This window comes from Leptinotarsa decemlineata, unplaced genomic scaffold (assembly GCF_025532065.1).
Source record: "Leptinotarsa decemlineata unplaced genomic scaffold, Ldec_3_MD MMD2_tig00000090_RagTag_RagTag, whole genome shotgun sequence".
In the NCBI taxonomy this organism is placed as follows: Eukaryota; Metazoa; Arthropoda; class Insecta; order Coleoptera; family Chrysomelidae; genus Leptinotarsa; species Leptinotarsa decemlineata.
Genome location: NW_027412541.1, coordinates 3,539,163 through 3,557,068, shown reverse-complemented (window position 1 = coordinate 3,557,068; position 17,906 = coordinate 3,539,163). Strand labels below are relative to the sequence as shown.

Sequence of the window (17,906 nt, the reverse complement as noted above, 5' to 3'; positions counted from 1 at the left end):
ACAACTGTTTGGAGTAACATGGTGTCATCTGGATACTCTCAAACCTGAAAATTGGCCATCGGCCCAAGCTGTATATGTATATAGGTTCACTGTAAATACTGATAATTCTCTTTTGTATATATTTTATCCAGCAGAAAATGAATAAAGTTTGGGGGTTGGGGGCCCTGGGATCTTGCTCTATAATGCTGTGATTCGGTTCAGGGTTTAGTATGAAAATATTCAGTCAGTATGTGAGTTATCAAAGTGTCCCTGATACCAGTAAATAGACCTGCAGTTATCTTATTGAAAAAACGAACCAAATAGATATGTTATTGATTAGTGATTAGCAATTGTAGAAAGAAACCAAATGAACAACATTGTGACGAAGGCAGAGGGCATTCTATATATGAAGACCAACGTAAGTGAAGTTAATACTAATGATAATCACCCGAAGACGATTGTGGATACTAACAATCGAAACGTCGTGAAGTAACTTGGCTTGGAATCTTTTAATCTTTCATTTCTTCTTAATAATAAAGTGCAAATCATTAAACATTTAGTAAGTATTTCAACAAATGGTTATTTCGAGTGCTCATCAGTGAAAGTTGCCTTACCTGAAATAAACATCATTATTATTTCTTTGTATAAACCACCTGGTGGTTCATTGAATATATTTTTTGACAAATTTGAACGATTGCTATACAAACTTGATGTTTCGAATTGAATGAACTATAGAAGTTCATGAATTCTTGTGTTTGTTGTCCAATTTTTTTCGTAGTTAGCATACTTTGCGGACTTTGGTTATCCTAACAAGAGTTTCTATTTCTATTCCTCATTTTTAAATTTTATTTCATTAATTGCTGAGACTAATTCACGTAGGATATCAAAATGACGTGCCAACGGTTGCACAATCCAATAATTACCTGTTTTAATGTAACTAACAAGATTTGAATTTTCTTTGTGAGGTTTCTTTTACTATTTTACTTTCAGTAGGTAGACAAGCTGAATCTGAATACAGGCAGCTTGCTGTTATCATCGATTTTCGCACACTTTAGATGTATATTTTCCCAGTTTTAAACATTATCATAGTTTCCTCCATTTTTACCGAAAGTTATTTACAGTTTGATGACATATGTGGAATTACCAATGGTAAGAGATTATACTTGGAACATGGAGAGACTGGATCTTTACTGGCAAATTTTCGAAATAATGTCTCGATTAGACGGAATATGACATCTTATAATAGATGTTCTGTAGAGTTTATCACTTGCCCTTCTTGTATTATCGAAATCAAGTTCAGGTAAGTACATTTGAAATCGTATTCGTAGATATTAAAAAAATAATATTACTTTCGAATTTCACTTCAGTTATAGTTGATGAGCTGACAGCTTCGATAGTAATTGTTACATATTCACTCTGTATTTTTTGTATGGAAAATCGCAATTCGTATGAATTATCATAATGTAAAACTTTAAAAAAAGAATAGCAAAGTGGATATTTTTTCAAGATATATCTTTCAATATTTCTCTTTTTAGCAGTAAGTAAATTAGTGCTGATTTTGATATTTTAGGAGATTAGATATAAAAAAAGTATACACTAATGCCTACAAAATGTTATGCAGCATTCAATGCTAATGATATCTCAGATTTGTTGTTTTGACATTGCCATCTTCTTTAAGAATATCAAAAATCTCAGCATATCAGCACTTGTTCTTAAAATTCTTGTTCTTGAATTCGGAGATAAAAAAGGATCATTCATAGCTTTGAAAGTATCTTCAATAAAGTCTAGAATTGCCATAGTTATCATATTTATTTGTACTTCAATTTCAAACCGCCTTTCAGTTATTATATTCCACTTATTGATGAAACTATTCGACTTGTAAGTGTGTGTTCGAATATTTTGACAAAATTATTCATCACTGAATTGGAACTATTTCCTCTGTTTAGGAATGTACTAAAGGAGTGGGAATATAGCTGTGAGTATTTTTGATGATTTTTGTTAGAATACACCAGATAAAATTCTTTGTGGGAAATGAAAAGTACGTACCCACTGGATTCATTTGAACAGCTTGTATCTGCCATCCACAATTGGGGCAAATATAGGGTTATATTATTTTTAGAAGAGAGAAAGCAGAATGAAAGAAATTTGAGATTTATTTTTCATTCTCTGTATATACAGAGTGACAATTTGAAAACGTACCACCTTCTATATTTCGGTCCCTATTGAAAATCTGAAAATATTCAGAAACACGTCAAATTCATTTTTAGGGGGAAAACTCTGTAGACTATTTCTGGTAGGATGACACAACCCCGAAAATCTCAAAGAAGGGGGATTGAATAATACCAAATTGTGAAGGTCAACTCATCTACGTGCCAGGAAACCTATGACTTAGCCACTATCTAACTGAAAGGAAGTAATTGAATAGAACTGGCCGATGTTTGATGAAAATCCATATTTAAACTAATTATTACAGTTTATTGTATGATTTTCACTATAAAGGGTTTTACAAAAACCGCGACACATGTTTCGCTATACAAAAGATTCCTCTAGCGTAAACTAAAAGTTACTTCTAAATTACAACCATTTTATACTCTAAAATATTACCTTTCGTATGCCTACTTTCTAATGGATGAATCTACCTGAAAGGGTCAGGTATGAATTCAATAACTATATGAATACATTTTTCGAAAGTATCATAAATATACTTAATTATTTTTATCTGGAAATGAACATATTCAATGATGGCGAATTATTCAATTCAGTTTGATGGTTCATGAGACATTGAGAGTTTTTGAATCTGTTTATTTCCATACTATCCAACAGGTTAAGTTTCAAACCTTTCTTCTGGAAATGGAGGGGCTTGTATTCATGGTTGAACTCATGTCCCTCTGTGATTGAAGAGTGGCATACGTGGAATTTATTTTTCCATTCTAGAAACTATTTTTGTCTTCCTTTATGCGGGTTTTGGACGATCTTCCAGTTTGGCCTATATATATGATATACTCTTAACCTTAACCTACTTAGGCCAACCCACTACAAAGGTGTAAATATTGCTTTCAAAACCAACAACAACTTAGGCATGCACATTAAGAATAACAAAGATGAAAGTTCAGTATCAGAAAAATCGTGAGTGTATAAATTATCATTTAGGTCATATGTCTGATATTTTATATAGGACAAACTGGAAGAACATTCAAAGCCCGCATAAAGGAACACAAAAATAGTTTCCAAAATGGAAAAATAAATTTCACATATGCCACTCATTTAATCAAAGAGGGACATGAGTTCAACCATGAATACAAGCCACTCCATTTCCATAAGAAAGATTTGAAACTTAACCTTTTGGATAGTATGGAAATAAACAAATTGAACTGAATTGAATAATTCGCCATCATTGAATCTGTTCATTTCCAGGTAAAACTAGTTAAGTACATTTATGGTACTTTCGAAAAATTTATTCATATAATTATTGAATTCATACCTGACCTTTTCAGGTAGATTCATTCATTAGAAAGTAGGCATACGAGTAGGTAATATTTTAAAGTATAAAATGGTTGTAATTTAGAAATAACTTCTAGTTTATGTTTGAGGAAGCTATTGTATAGTGAAACAAGTTTTTTCCATGCTATGGCACTTCTTGCTTTCGATATCATGATTTTCTTGATCTATAGATGAATTTGTTTGAAACGATTTGCCATAAGTCCTATTGCACTTTTTATGAAAGAAATACGTTCTTAGGTTTTTTTGACATCGGAAAATGATTGATTATGTTTCTTAACGTCTAGACAATTTCAATGATACCGCTTTTAGCGAAATCGGAAGATCAGAATTGCTTGATTTCATCGGATTCGAAACCTCCATGGCATAAGAAATCTGAATATATCATTTGTATGACTCTGCGATGTATTTTTTCATACTCATAATGTTTTCTCTTAGCATGTTTTTTGCATTATACTTTGAGTTTTCGAAGTTGCCAATAACTGATTTAATAACAATTTCAATACAATGATGAGAGAGATGACGTAATTTCCATCAGAAATGAATAATTGACTAAATTGAAAGGGGTATATTTTCTAGTTTTTGAAAAAATATATAGAATATTCAATTATTTCATTTCATCTGTAGATACTTTGAATTCGAAGTTTTATTTTTGATATAGTATGTACACATAAATTTAAAATATTATAAAAGGTACTTTAGAAACAACATAAAATATAGAGAAGTCATTTTTAATCTCATTTTCCAATGAAGTATTTAATTATTAGATGCCACCTCCTGCGGGGCCGCTGTGATACTTCTCATACCTTCCTGCACATAACTCAGGTTAAACCTCCATGAGTGAAGTAAATCACGCAATTGTTGCCATTGGGCCCTGCCGAAAGTCTTGTGCATGGTACTGGATACGAATACTTTTTTTGCTGCTTGATCCATTCGGGCTCTAACCAATTTCGTTTTCAGTACTTCAATAATGAATCTTTCAACATCATCAGCTTCAATTTGGAGTTCCTTCTCAATAACATCAAATGAAGTTTCTGGATTAATTTCTGCAAGTTGAATACTGATATGCAACTTGCGGTGTATTCGAATAACAAACATAACAAATGACGAGTTCTCTTTCACTCTCACTCTCTTTCTCTCACACACACATGCACACACACACATGCATACACACACACACACAGATTAACATACATCATTCAACATAAATAATGCCTTCGTTACAAAAAACTATTCTTGCTTAGAATTGTCTGATTTTTATTGTCGTATTCTCTAATCTATATTACTCTCAGTAAAAATATTGGATCTTTATGATTGACTGTCTATATCATTTATTTTAGGTACTTGAATATTTCAAGAATATGTGGAAAGTCATCAGTTTATGACACTTGTGGATGCGATTATGTTTGGATTTATGAACCACCAGTTGAAGATGCGTCAGGAGAACAATTCTGTGGAAGATTCATCGAAAATAATATATCGGAGTTATCTTACGTTAGTCAAACCAGAACTGTAGCAATATCTTTCATATTCAACAAAGATTACGGTCACGCCTTTACTCTGGACTATTCCACAAAACGTATGTTTTTCTTTCACTATTTTTGATAGGAGAAGGTGATAATTTTGTGACTGTAAATGTGTATGTGTGTATTTGTACATGCAAAGTACGCATGAAAATACATTTTTGTACAACTGTCATTGAAAGTGACATTTTTAATGGTTGTCAAGAGTATTAAAAGATGATGTTTACAAAGTAGCCTGTTGAAAATATGTTTTTAACACTAGTATTTAAAGTATTTTTAACACAATATGTTTCGAGCAAATAGCAATAAACAAAACATAATTATTCAATTTTCAATGAAGTTTTATTATGAACAATAAATGTAGATAGCTACAACTGAATTCAGTTACAAATGTATTATTCACATAATGTAAATTATTAGTAGTATTTATGAACATTATTATGAAAAATACAATTAAAACAACTGCTGATATTGATGCCTTACGATGTTGAAGGGCCTTGTAATATATTTGAACTATCTGAGTTGACAATTTCATGGGAATTAATATTTAATTCTTGGTGTGAAGAGGACGATGCTGTAACACTGGAGCTAGCTGTTGGGATTATTCTTTCAGCAATGGCCTTTTTATAAGAAATAGATTGATCGATGTAATCCTGAGCTCCTGTTGTAGACTTCCATCCTCCGTGCTTCTTAATATCCGTTATATTTGCTCCTGATTCTGCTAGCAAAGAAGCAGAAGACCTTCTGAAACAGTGACCTGTATATTCCTTTGGTTCCGGAAGGTTCAGAAACTCAGCAATGGTAGAGGGCATTTTCCCAAACGTGTTTATATCAACTGGGTTGGCACTGCATTTATAATTTGAGTTTTTTTAAAAAAAAGGTTGATGATTGATAACAGAAGGGCGTAATGCAACGTATTTTTTAAAATAGTCAATATTTTTCCCAACAATGCAAAAAGAACGATCTATTTTCGTTTTTGTATTTGAAATTTGATCAATCAATGATCAAATTTCAAATCAATGTCTTCTAATAATAAATGGCACAGCTCTTCACGCCATATATTCACTTTCATTTTTCCGCTTTAAGAATGCTATTACCTTGAAATATAATAAATTCAATAATGAAGTCGAGCGCACTCGACTTTTAATTTCTCTTCTAGATAGGCTAAGAAGATGGTTTCGCTGAAATTTCCATCGACGTTTTTAAGTCTATACCAGCTATGAAAATTAGAATATGCGATGTCGCACTGCTGAGCCGATTTTTTTGGTAACAATTCAATTGAAGCTCTTTTTGCAGCCTCTTCAATATCGTCAGGAATACACAATTCCTCACTATTGTTCTGCATTATGCAAAACATTAAACGCCAGAAAGAACTTTAAATGTGACTTTGAATAAAACGCGTGAGCTGTAAACAATACTGTTTGTTGGTATAGTATTTCCAATACCAATTGAAACAGCATTGAGAAGGAATTCCCGCCTCAACATAGGCGTCGGCATATTATTTTTCAGTGGTAGTCTTTAAGTTACTTATTCTTACAATCATAGCAATTGATCACCCCATGAAAAAGTTATCTCAACTGAATTTTTTCACCATGGGTAATTATGAAAAACTTCGAAATATAAGGTAGTTGATTTCCGAGTCGAAAACTCTAAAATACAATGAAAACACAAATAATCATACCGAATTCTCGTCAAACATATATTCACAAAATAATAGAGGCCAACAAAATTGCTAGAAAAATGAAAATTCTTCTTCGCTATATTCGGATGAGGTGGAATCATCATCGGGTTGAATAACGATCGGATTTATGGAACTTTGCACATAATATTTGTTCTCTTCTTTTATAACGTGGGCCACAGTTCATCCACACATCACTATTACCTACTTTATTCACCACTCGCCTTATATTGTCAAGCACTACAACATTCAAAGTCGGTGACTGATTACATTTCTGCAAGCTTTCTTTCATTGTCGCCCAAACCATTTCAATTGGATTGAACACACAATAGTATGGAGGAAAACGTAAGATAATATGACCACGTGTTTCACACATCGTATCAATAATATATTCTTTTTTGAAATTACGTTGTTTAATGGTCGCCAGTAAAACCTTTTTCGTTGGAATCTTTTCGGGTATTTCCATGTCATGATTTCGCATGAAATTAACAATATCTGCTTTTTTGTGTTATTGTTTGGTATTGTAGTCAATAACCGAGAATGATACGAAGCGTTATCCATAACAATAATCGAGTTTGGAGAAATATTTGGGAGAAGCTGCTCACTGAACCAGGTTTCGAATAAAGCCACAGTCATATCTTCGTGGTAATCAGCAGAAGAATCTTTTATGTTTTTGGCCGACAGAAGCAAAGCGTTAGGTACGAAACCACTTTCATTCCCGGCATGCAAAATTATAACATGTTTTTCCCTTGAAGAAGGTGTGTTCAAAGCACAATACTTAGTTTCGTCTACCCAGCCATAGTTGACAACATCATGGGTGTCAAACCAAGTTTCGTCGAGGTAGATTATGTTTCTTTGATTGACCACTTGTTTATTTTGTGGAAATTCATGTTAACTGATTATATGTCTGCTGGATTCTCGGTAGCTTTTCATTCGCCTCAAATATTCTTGTCGGAGTTGAACAATGCGTGTCGATTTCATTATGACCATCCGATTGTTCAATATAATATATAAAAATGGATGTTTGTTGGTTGGTTGGTAAGTGATAAACTTCTACATCGCTCAATCGATCGTGATGAAACTTGACATGTATAAGTAATTTTTCATAGAGAAGGTTTTTAGGCTATCAATTTTTCTGTAACTCGCCACTAGATGGCTTGTTTGGTGTTAGGGTAATTGATCTCTAGTGAAAGTTTTCAAAAATCGGTTTGCAAAACCACTCACTACCTCACCTAACCCCATGAACACATGGCACTGATAAAGAAATATTGTGAAACGGACAAAACAATTAGTATTCAGCCAGTCCAGCTAGCCAAGCCTTTACTCCTCAACTACAATTGATAGCACGTTTACTAACTATCTGGGCGACTAGGGGCCACAGGCAAAAAATGTTTGACTGTACTCTTATTTTTATTGCCGTTCCAATTGGGAATGGATAGACTATAACCAGGTGATTCGGCGTAACCTGACACGGCCACTTCACAGCAAATGCGATAACATGTCAAAATGTGTTTTTATAGAAATATTAAATTGGTGTATTTTATTATGAAAACAGGACAGTTGTACAAAAAACTATGTATGATATTTGTGTTGAAAGTAAGTTTTATTTTTTTCGTGAAATTGCTCAACTCGCCAACTTTTTACTCACAAAATAAAACATTACTTTCAACACTCAGATTGAATGCTTCATCTTGTGATGTTATCCAGATTGGTACCGAAGAGGCAATAAGACAAGTGTCTTATTTCGTAACATCGATGTCCGCCATTGAGGATGACAGTGTTCCATGTAAATGAAATTTTACCTCTTTTATATACGTTATTGTGTAGCAATCCTGTGAATGAATTTCATTAGTTATCTGACTTATCGGACTTATCTGACTATATCTGAATCAATTCCATTACTAATGTTCGGAGTAAAAACTGAATAGAAAAAATGTTTTTCATATAATTCAGTGTTTATTTGGAAGTATTTGTTTCAAAAGAATTTTTCTTTTGTGTAAATGAATGTTTATATGAAAGTAGCTGTTTCAAGAGTGATTCTTCTTCCAGTTTGTGTCTGAATTCTGAAAGTTAGTTCTTTGCATGATCTACATATCTTTGTTGAGAGTTTAGTTTAAAATCATTTGGTTTTTTCTTTTTTTTGGAAGATTCCCACATATTTTTGTATAAAGATGGAGAGGAAGCAAGCCGAAACCTTTTTTACCCAAACGTTGTTTGAGTTTTGTTTTGTAGGAAATACAATTATTATTCATGGTTATCCGAGAATTGGGAATATGAACAACTCAAGCCAAATAATTTCATCGCCCTTTTTTCCATATTCATATCCTACAGATTTGAGCCTTGAATATATCATAAGTTGTGAATCAAAGGAAACATGTAGAATTAATCTGTTGTTCACTGATTTCCTTTTAGAAGATTCTTCGATTATCGAGGTAAAAGACAACGAAATTGATACACAAAATTAAACAGTACAATTTTTTAGTTCTTCGATTGGAATGGACAAAGAATGCAGGTCATTTCTGGTAACACGTTCAGACCGCCAGTAATCACTAGTAATGGTCCGTCAATGACTATCAGATTTTATGCCAATGGAGCTTCCGATTTTGGATTCAAGGCAACATACTCTTTCATATTGGGAACATTGGATGACTTAGTTTTCAAACCAATAATCGGTAATTTTGGAATCATCGTAACAAGAAAGTGCTTACATTCGTTGAATTATAGGTTGTGGAGGAAATGTCAATAATCTAGGAGGAGGAATAACAATGATGAATATGCTGGAATCGGGCACGAAATTATTTGATTGCGTTTGGATAATCAAACCACCTGAAAGTCTTCTACATCGAAAAACACATTTATATGTTAAAGTTGCAACATTCTCGAGTTTTGGTGAGTGATACTAATTTTAGGTAATGTTTATTAGATTTTGATCAGTGCTCACCATTCAGTCGAAAATCCGAAAAGAAATCAACCTTCACCCATCTGTTTACCATTTGAAATATATTCTGTATTGAATCTCATACATAAACAGCTGTGTGGGGCTATACAGCTTTTCTTATTTTGAAAATATTGAATTGTATGCCGTTTCACCCAATTCAGCTAGGGATGATGCATTTAAAATTTTTTTAGTTATTTTATACTGTAATGATAGTAGCGCGGAAATGATTTCCGGTAATTCAATCACTTGGATAAACATCATGCACACTCTAATCTAACGGACACTTCGCACACAACTGTTATGCTACGACTTGTTTCTTTGCACTGAATAAAACTCTAAACTTTCTCGCGTAACTTTGCTTGCCCTAATTTTTGAACTTTCGAGCCTGGTAATAATATGCCAAGAAAGGTTTATTGTAGGCTACATCATCGAATGTGTCGCGGTTGTATTGAATCTTTTATGATCGGAAGAGAACATTATGTTTCAATAACAAGTACACATGAGACACAATACGAATGTCCAATGTTTGAAGGTAGTTGAGAATGTTTTATGGTGTATTTCATCAGTTCGGACTTCCATTGTCTAATATAATATAAATTGATTTGAAATCCCTAAAAAAAAAATTAAAAAGATTAACGATTTTATTAAATAAAAACTGAAATTACAAAGGAATAACATACAAGCAATAACCAAAAAATAAAAAATTGAAATATTAATAAAAGCTGAAATAAAGACTCTACTAGATCGTGCTTTCGGGCTCTGTAATACAAAGGAAGGTCTCGAAAAGGAACTAGGCATCATCAAAAATGACCTTCAACGGAATGGTTACTCCAGAGTGATGGTAACATAGGCTTTAGCTAGCAGACAGCAAGAGCTCCAAAAGGAAGAGAAGCCGCCACAACCAGTACTTCCCTACATCAGAGAATTATCGGAAAGGATAAGTAGGATTGGATCCAAGTAAAACATCAGGACCTTCTTCAGATCTGGGAACACTATTCGTAGCAGCCTCACAAAAACCAGGCTACCAAACGCGGACTGCTATTCCAAGAATTGCATTTACTGGATACCCTGCGAGTGCGGATAATCATACTTCCGTGAAACTAAGAGGCCATTGAAAGTTCGCATTGCTGAGCACAAGAAACACACACAGCGAGGAGAAACCAGCAAATCCGGAATAGCAGAGCATGTTTGGACTCATCAACATAACATCAAGTGGGCTCAAGTTGAAATCATCCACAAAGAGGAACACTGGTTTAGAAGAGAATTCAAAGAAGTCGCGTATATGTTTTCCAACAACGCATTCAGTCAAGCTAGCGTGGAGATACGTAACATATGGAAACCTCTAATCAAGCGAAAAACGACCAACTCCCGCCAAACGGTCATCTCCCGCTAAAATCAATGAAGCGGTGAGAGGGAAGAGGGGATAGGTGAAAGCACTCTAATAAGTGGACTGAATAAGTCCAGTTATCACCCGCCGTCGTGACGTAACTTGGTTTGGAATCTTTTAATTTATATTTTTGTTAATGATATTTTTTAATTTTCAGTTTTTATTAATATTTCAAATTTTTATTTTTTGGTTGTTGCTAGTATGTTATTTCTTTGTAATTTCAGTTTTTTGTTTAATAAAATTGTTATTTTCGGTTAATCTTTTAATTTTTTTTTTGGATTTCAAAAAAATTCTGTAATACAATCCAACCCGAATTTTCAGAAATAAAATATTCAGAAAACATATTGTATGAATATAACATTTCATTGGTTTGGACTTCTATTGTCTTATTTAATATAAATTGATTTGAAAAATCGCTGAAGGAATCTATGAAAAATTAAAAATATTAGCTGGAAAAAACAATTATAATACGCAAAAAAACTGAAATTACAATTAAATAAAATACAAACAACAATGAACTATCCACAAGAGATGAAAATTAAAAATTAATAACAAGAAATGAAAATTAAAAATTAAAAAATTCCAAGCCAAGTTACTTCATGACGTTTCGATTGTTAATATCCACAATCGTCTTCGGATGATAACTGGACTTATTCCTCCGAGATCTCACTATTTGAAATCAAAATTGAAATCAAAACTGCCAGAACGGTGTATTACGCCCTCGTTGAATCCCACCTACGTTACGCTAGTTGCACACACACCGATTTTGGACGGGCGACTTTGTACCGGTCGTCCAAATTCCAATAGTTAACCACATGTGGGAACGGGACCTGGCACACACGCCGACCGGTGATCGTCGCCGGTAAAATACCGGTGAGCAGCCGTCCACTGCCACTGTATCGCCGGCAGTACCGGAAAGTAGTGGCGTACATGACTAAATACACTCTTGCATACTCACCGGTTTTTTACCGACCATTCCAGTCTCGAATGCTCAGTGAAATTGTAGTTACTACGCATTAACTTCGTTTTGGTAGTGCGTGCTAATTACTACAACAAAGCAACTGATTGTTTGACCGATAAAAATCCGGTGAGTGTGCAAGCACCCGCTACCAATAATCGGCCGATTTTATACTGGCCGTTCAAAATCGGTGTGTGTGATTCGTGATTCATGCAGACACAAATTCGCTGAGCGAAAGATTTTACCAGTGATTGCTTTGTTCATTTTGGAAACGGTTGCCTCATTTACAAAAATATGTCCCTATTTGAGGCTCCATCTCATTTTTATAGCACCCGTTCCACCGCGTTGAAATTGCCAATTCCTTTAAAAAATTTGGTCAGGAATTCTATTTATTACAATGGGGTCAAGATGTTTAATCACTTGCCCTCAGATATAAAACGGGCAAATTTGACCAACAAAATGCTTAGAATAAGAGTAAAAACATTTTTGGCTGATAGACCCTATAATAATTTGCAAGAGTTCTATAATGATAAATCTACGTGACAAAATGTGCATATTTGAATTAATGATATATAAGATAAGTTTTTTATAAAGTTGTCCACTTCAGTCGAACTTCAAGTTCAAATAATAATGATTCCGGCTTGTCCTTTTCGAATCGACTTTCATCTTATTCGTTCAATCAGGGTGCATAAGTATATATTGACAGTTTAGTCAACTAAGTATGTATTTTTCCAGCTGGCACAACAGAGTTGATTATACGACAGGGTATCACTTCGAACCAGCCTTCAGTGGAAATATTGCGACATCCAGCTACTCCTTATGGTTTATCAAAGCAGGTGGAACATGTAGTTCCTATTGTTCAGGGTTTCTATATAAGTTTGCGTGGTATATTCATGCCAGAATCACGTTTAGCAATTGTGTATGCTGCATTCAATTATAAAGGTAAATTATTTCAAGGAATTTCTGGACTTCGAATAGTTATTCAATTATTTTTAAGATTGTTTCGCGAGTTCAGATTTTCTGTGTAATAACTTCAGGTGTATTCCTCTCCTACTGAATTGTGATGGTTTTGATCACTGCGGAGATGATAGTGATGAATTGAATTGCTCCCAAGGTGAGTTGGAATATTTTTTATGATTTTCGAAACGTAACTTTTAATTCATGAAACAAGCTTTACATAACCAATTTCACGAGTACTGTTTTGCAATTTTTTGAATATTTTTATCGGTACTCATGAGAATATGAATAGAACAATTATTTTACCTCGGCTAGTAAGTTATTTCTAGTATTTTGTTCCATTCTGCTTCCATACTTCGTTCTTGGTTTTTGAAACGCACCGTACTCATCCAAGTATATTATTAATAATGTTCTATCCGGCTGTTGTTTTCCGGATATAATTCAAAACAAATTCGCGCTGTTTTCGAACTATTCCTATCAAAAGTATAATAAAGTCTCAAAATATATCGTTTTTCCTCATTTGATAATGAGGATATTTCTACTGAAGAATTTGTGCAAACTAGTGTTTATTAAACATAATTTTTCGATGGAGTCATAACCACATCAGATGAAATTGTTTTTTCATCACCTATGGTTTCAGAAGAGAAAATCATAACAAATTATACATCAATGTAATTAGAATGAGAAGCACTATTTTTTTAAAGAATATGGCGCTCATAATAGAAAAAAGTTGATGATGATTGCCAGAAGACGAAACGTGGGATAGTAAATTTGAATATGAAAACGTGTAGCTGAAAAAAAGTAATAATGGAAATGTGATTTTGGTTTTGAGCTATGTTGTCGAATAACGCTAGAAAAAATAAAAATGAAGATTCCGATTGTCAGTTTTTTCCGGATATTTCCGGAAATACAGTATTTTGTTAAGCACAAAAAAACGGAACATTGCCCCAATTTAAGCTTCGTAGTTTAGGAAGATAATGACATTTTCATGCAAAAACATTTGAAAAGTTTTCAACTTTCTTATCTGAAAAATAAACTCAAAAATGGTCTTTGATACACATTTTTTTATTTCCAATAATTTATATAAGTAGCGATTTTGTGACTGATTACATCCTTTGAGCATGATAGAGTTATCAAGGATCCCAGTAGAATTAATCCCAGAACTGGAATCAAATCGTACATCAACAGGGCCTATAAATATTACAGAATTTTTTTTGCTGTACTCTATACCTGTCGATACATAATATAAAAAAAAGTCGCTTTCCGCTGTCTTTCCCTATGTATGTTTATATCTTTAAAACTACGCAACGGATTTTTTGCTGGTTTTTTAATAGATAGCGTGATTCAAGAGGAAGGTTTATATGAATATAAGATGCATAATATGGTAGAGAAACACTGTAGGTTTTTATTGTGATGTAAATAAACACATTTCTTGCGCTTACATTGCAAACGATGGCTGAACCCTACGAGATAGATAACTACTACGTAAAATACTACGGTATTGCACACCTTAAAAATGCATGAAAAAAAGTTCGCGATCGTTCCCATATATCTATCTCTCAGGGATAACCCTCAATAACCGTTTTTTATTAATGTCTTATTCACGAAACTATTTTGAGCAAAACAGCATCAACCCTTATCCAATTAAATACCTTAACTGCATTGTGCATTTATTATAGATCAAAACTGCCCTTCACAGCATGTAGTTAGGCTAGGTCCAAAGTGAGTGGGTCTATTTGATCCTCTATTGTGGCTCACACCTATTCATACTCGACCAAATAAACCCAGTTTCCTAACGAAGCCGATCTCTAAAAACCTGATTCAGTCCCCAGCGGGGCAGGTACAAAGTATGTGCTCTGCTGTTTAATCATTATCTAAACAGGGGCGACACACACTGTCTTCCGACAATTCGAATCTCTGCATATGATGATTCAGATGACAGTGACCTTTAAATGCATCTTGTTGCCGTCTGGCAACGATCCCATATTTAGATACGTAAAATATATGAGAACGCAAATTAGAGCTCGCTGCATACCTTAGCCGATTGGCAACACACCACTAAAGAATAAAATCATAATAGTTGAGCGGTGGTGGCGCCATTGGGAAAAAGTGGACAGTTATTATCAGCTGGCCACCGACTCGAGCACATGGTTTTGTTTCATAAAATTGAATATTCAGTTGTTTTGCTTCAGTGGCTTTATGAGGATTGCAAAATTGTGTTTCCAAGTCTTCAAGGTATGTATTACACTTTGATACTCATATAGATTACTCAGAAGTTGTTTTTTTTTGAAAAATTGTGAATTTGTTTTGATGCCGATTGGCAACATCATGCATTTGGGGTATAGTTGTAAGTGCTGGTGTTGTTTCAGAATGAGTAATGCAAAGCGAATTCTATCAGAAGCAGAGCTGATAGAATATTGGGAAAACTTTACCGGTCTAGAAAGTGAGGATGGTGGGGATGAATGTGAAACGGATAGTGAAGATGAACCTTCTTGTTCTGTTCCAGAAAACGATTTTACTGATGAAGTAGGTTTGGTCGAGTTCCTAGGAGAACCGTTGGAGACAATTGAACAAGAGGTTAGCGACAATGAAGATAATTTGCCCTTATCCTTTTTTCAACAAAATGACAAACAGAAGAATGTTACTCAAAAAAATATCATATGGAAACAAAAAGCTATGCAGCTAAACGAGGACCAGTTACAATTTCACGGAGAAACAGAACTTGCTACTGATATTCGTAAATTAGAATCACCATACGATTTTTTTACTTACTTTTTTTCGAAGGAACTTTTCGATAAAATTGTCGAAGAAACGAATTTATTTTCTGTCCAGAAAAAGCCAGAGGCCTACTGTCTTTACAGATATTGATATAAAACAATATATTGGTATAGTAACGTACATGTCCTTAGTCAATATGCCAAACACCCGATCTTTCTGGAGTGATGATCTTCGATTTTCGAACATAGCTGATGTTATGCCAGTAAACAAGTTCGAGAAAATCAGGCAGTACATTCACTTCAATGATAATGATGCTTTCATTCCTCCTGATCGTCCTGGACACGATAGGCTGCACAAAATAAGACCCCTGGTCGATCATTTGAATAAAAAATGTTCGTCAGTTGCTTTGGAGCAACATCTTAGTATAGACGAACAAATGTGCTCCACCAAAGTGAGACACTATATGAAACAATGCATGCCGATGAAACCCCATAAGTAGGGTTTAAAGTTCTTTGTTTTAGCAGGTGTGTCTGGTTTTGCATATAAATTTGAGATTTATACTGGTCAGGAAAAGTTTGAAAACACAGAAGATAATGAGCCCAATTTTGGAGTTACTTCAAATATAGTATTACGATTAGCAAGGATCATACCTAGGATGAAAAATTATAGATTATATCATGATAATTACTACACAGCTGTTCCACTCATGGTGCATCTCGCAAAACAAGGAATTTTCTCTTTGGGTACTATACGTCGCAACAGATTACCAAATTGTCAATTACCTACTGAATTATCACTGAAAAAAGTATCTCGTGGTACTAGCCATGAATATGTAGCCACAGTTGATGGTGTGGCCATATCTTCATTGATTTGGAAAGACAACAAATATGTTACGCTCATATCATCATTTGCTGGGAAAAACCCAGTTTCAAAAGTAAAAAGATTCGATCGAAAGAAAAAGGAAAAGATTGAGGTCGATTGTCCCTATATCATTTCTGAATACAACCGCCACATGGGAGGAGTGGATTTGCTAGACAGCTTGATGGGGAGATATAAGATACGTCTGAAAAGTCGAAAATGGTACATGAGAATATTCTACCATCTTATTGATATAACCCTTGTGAATGCTTGATTACTCTACAAGAGAGTGCATTCTGAAAACGGTCGTGCTAGCAAAGTCAAGAATCAGGCCGCATTTCGCTCTGAAGTTGCCTTTCATTTGTGCCAGTTAGGTGCATATCGTACCAAACGTGGTAGACCTAGTAACTTGGAGTCTGAGATCGAAGAGAAAAGAAAAAGAGGTCCAACTAAACATGTGCCACCTAAAGAAGTACGCACAGATCAAACTGGTCATTGGCCGATGCCGCAAGATTTGAAAATGAGGTGCAAATATCCCAACTGTGTGGGTTTCACACGTACCAAGTGCGAAAAATATGGAATTGGGTTGTGCTTAAACAAAAACACTAACTGTTTCAAAAATTTCCATGAATAATTTTTTTAGTACTAATGCATAATGTAGCCAGTTGGCAACAAACATTATTTTTATAAAACCAGACTGAAAAATAAAGATTAATTTTTTTCATTATTTTTCACTGTTACTTCTTTATAATTAGTTGTGACTTTTCGATATTTCGCGAGAAAAAAAAATTCATGCATTTAAGGGTTAACTGCATTGTGCATTTATTATAGATCAAAACTGCCCTTCACAGCATGTAGTTAGGCTAGGTCCAAAGTGAGTGGGTCTATTTGATCCTCTATTGTGGCTCACACCTATTCATACTCGACCAAATAAACCCAGTTTCCTAACGAAGCCGATCTCTAAAAACCTGATTCAGTCCCCAGCGGGGCAGGTACAAAGTATGTGCTCTGCTGTTTAATCATTATCTAAACAGGGGCGACACACACTGTCTTCCGACAATTCGAATCTCTGCATATGATGATTCAGATGACAGTGACCTGTGAGAAAGCCTATTAGACATCGCACATCATCCCTACTATAGTTCAAGAAATGTTTGGTTTCAAGTTTCGAAGGATGAATAAACGCCTTGGGGTAAGCCAATCCTGAAAGATTCTGCCAGAAGTCCATAAATCTTCTTACCACCCAGGTGTTCAATCTTTGTTTGGCATCATCTTTCTCTGCAAGGGAGTTAGCAGCCTCATTGCCTTCCTATCGAGGATAGTCGTTTTTGGCAATTTGCTACCAATTTAGACGTTGCTCGGTAGGAGCCAAGAGCTTCCAACGCCGCATAACTGCCCGAGAATATTTTAAT

General features: G+C 34.4%; 1 protein-coding gene across 4 annotated transcripts in view; it reads left to right on the top strand.

Moving 5' to 3' along the window:
- The first annotated feature begins 959 nt into the window (after positions 1-959).
- Positions 960-17,906, top strand: part of Culd (CUB and LDLa domain) — a 30,863-nt gene continuing 13,916 nt past the window's right edge. For 2 of the 4 annotated variants that reach the window (XM_023162721.2, XM_023162720.2), the window contains exons 1-7: positions 960-1,279; positions 4,818-5,056; positions 8,911-9,110; positions 9,161-9,350; positions 9,403-9,567; positions 12,697-12,903; positions 12,959-13,075. In XM_023162721.2, coding sequence (XP_023018489.2) covers positions 1,035-1,279; positions 4,818-5,056; positions 8,911-9,110; positions 9,161-9,350; positions 9,403-9,567; positions 12,697-12,903; positions 12,959-13,075 — 1,363 coding nt within the window. In that variant the 5' untranslated portion in view covers positions 960-1,034. The remainder of the gene's footprint in view (positions 1,280-4,817; positions 5,057-8,910; positions 9,111-9,160; positions 9,351-9,402; positions 9,568-12,696; positions 12,904-12,958; positions 13,076-17,906) is intronic. The other 2 variants (XM_074172366.1, XM_074172367.1) reach the window with 2 other exon arrangements.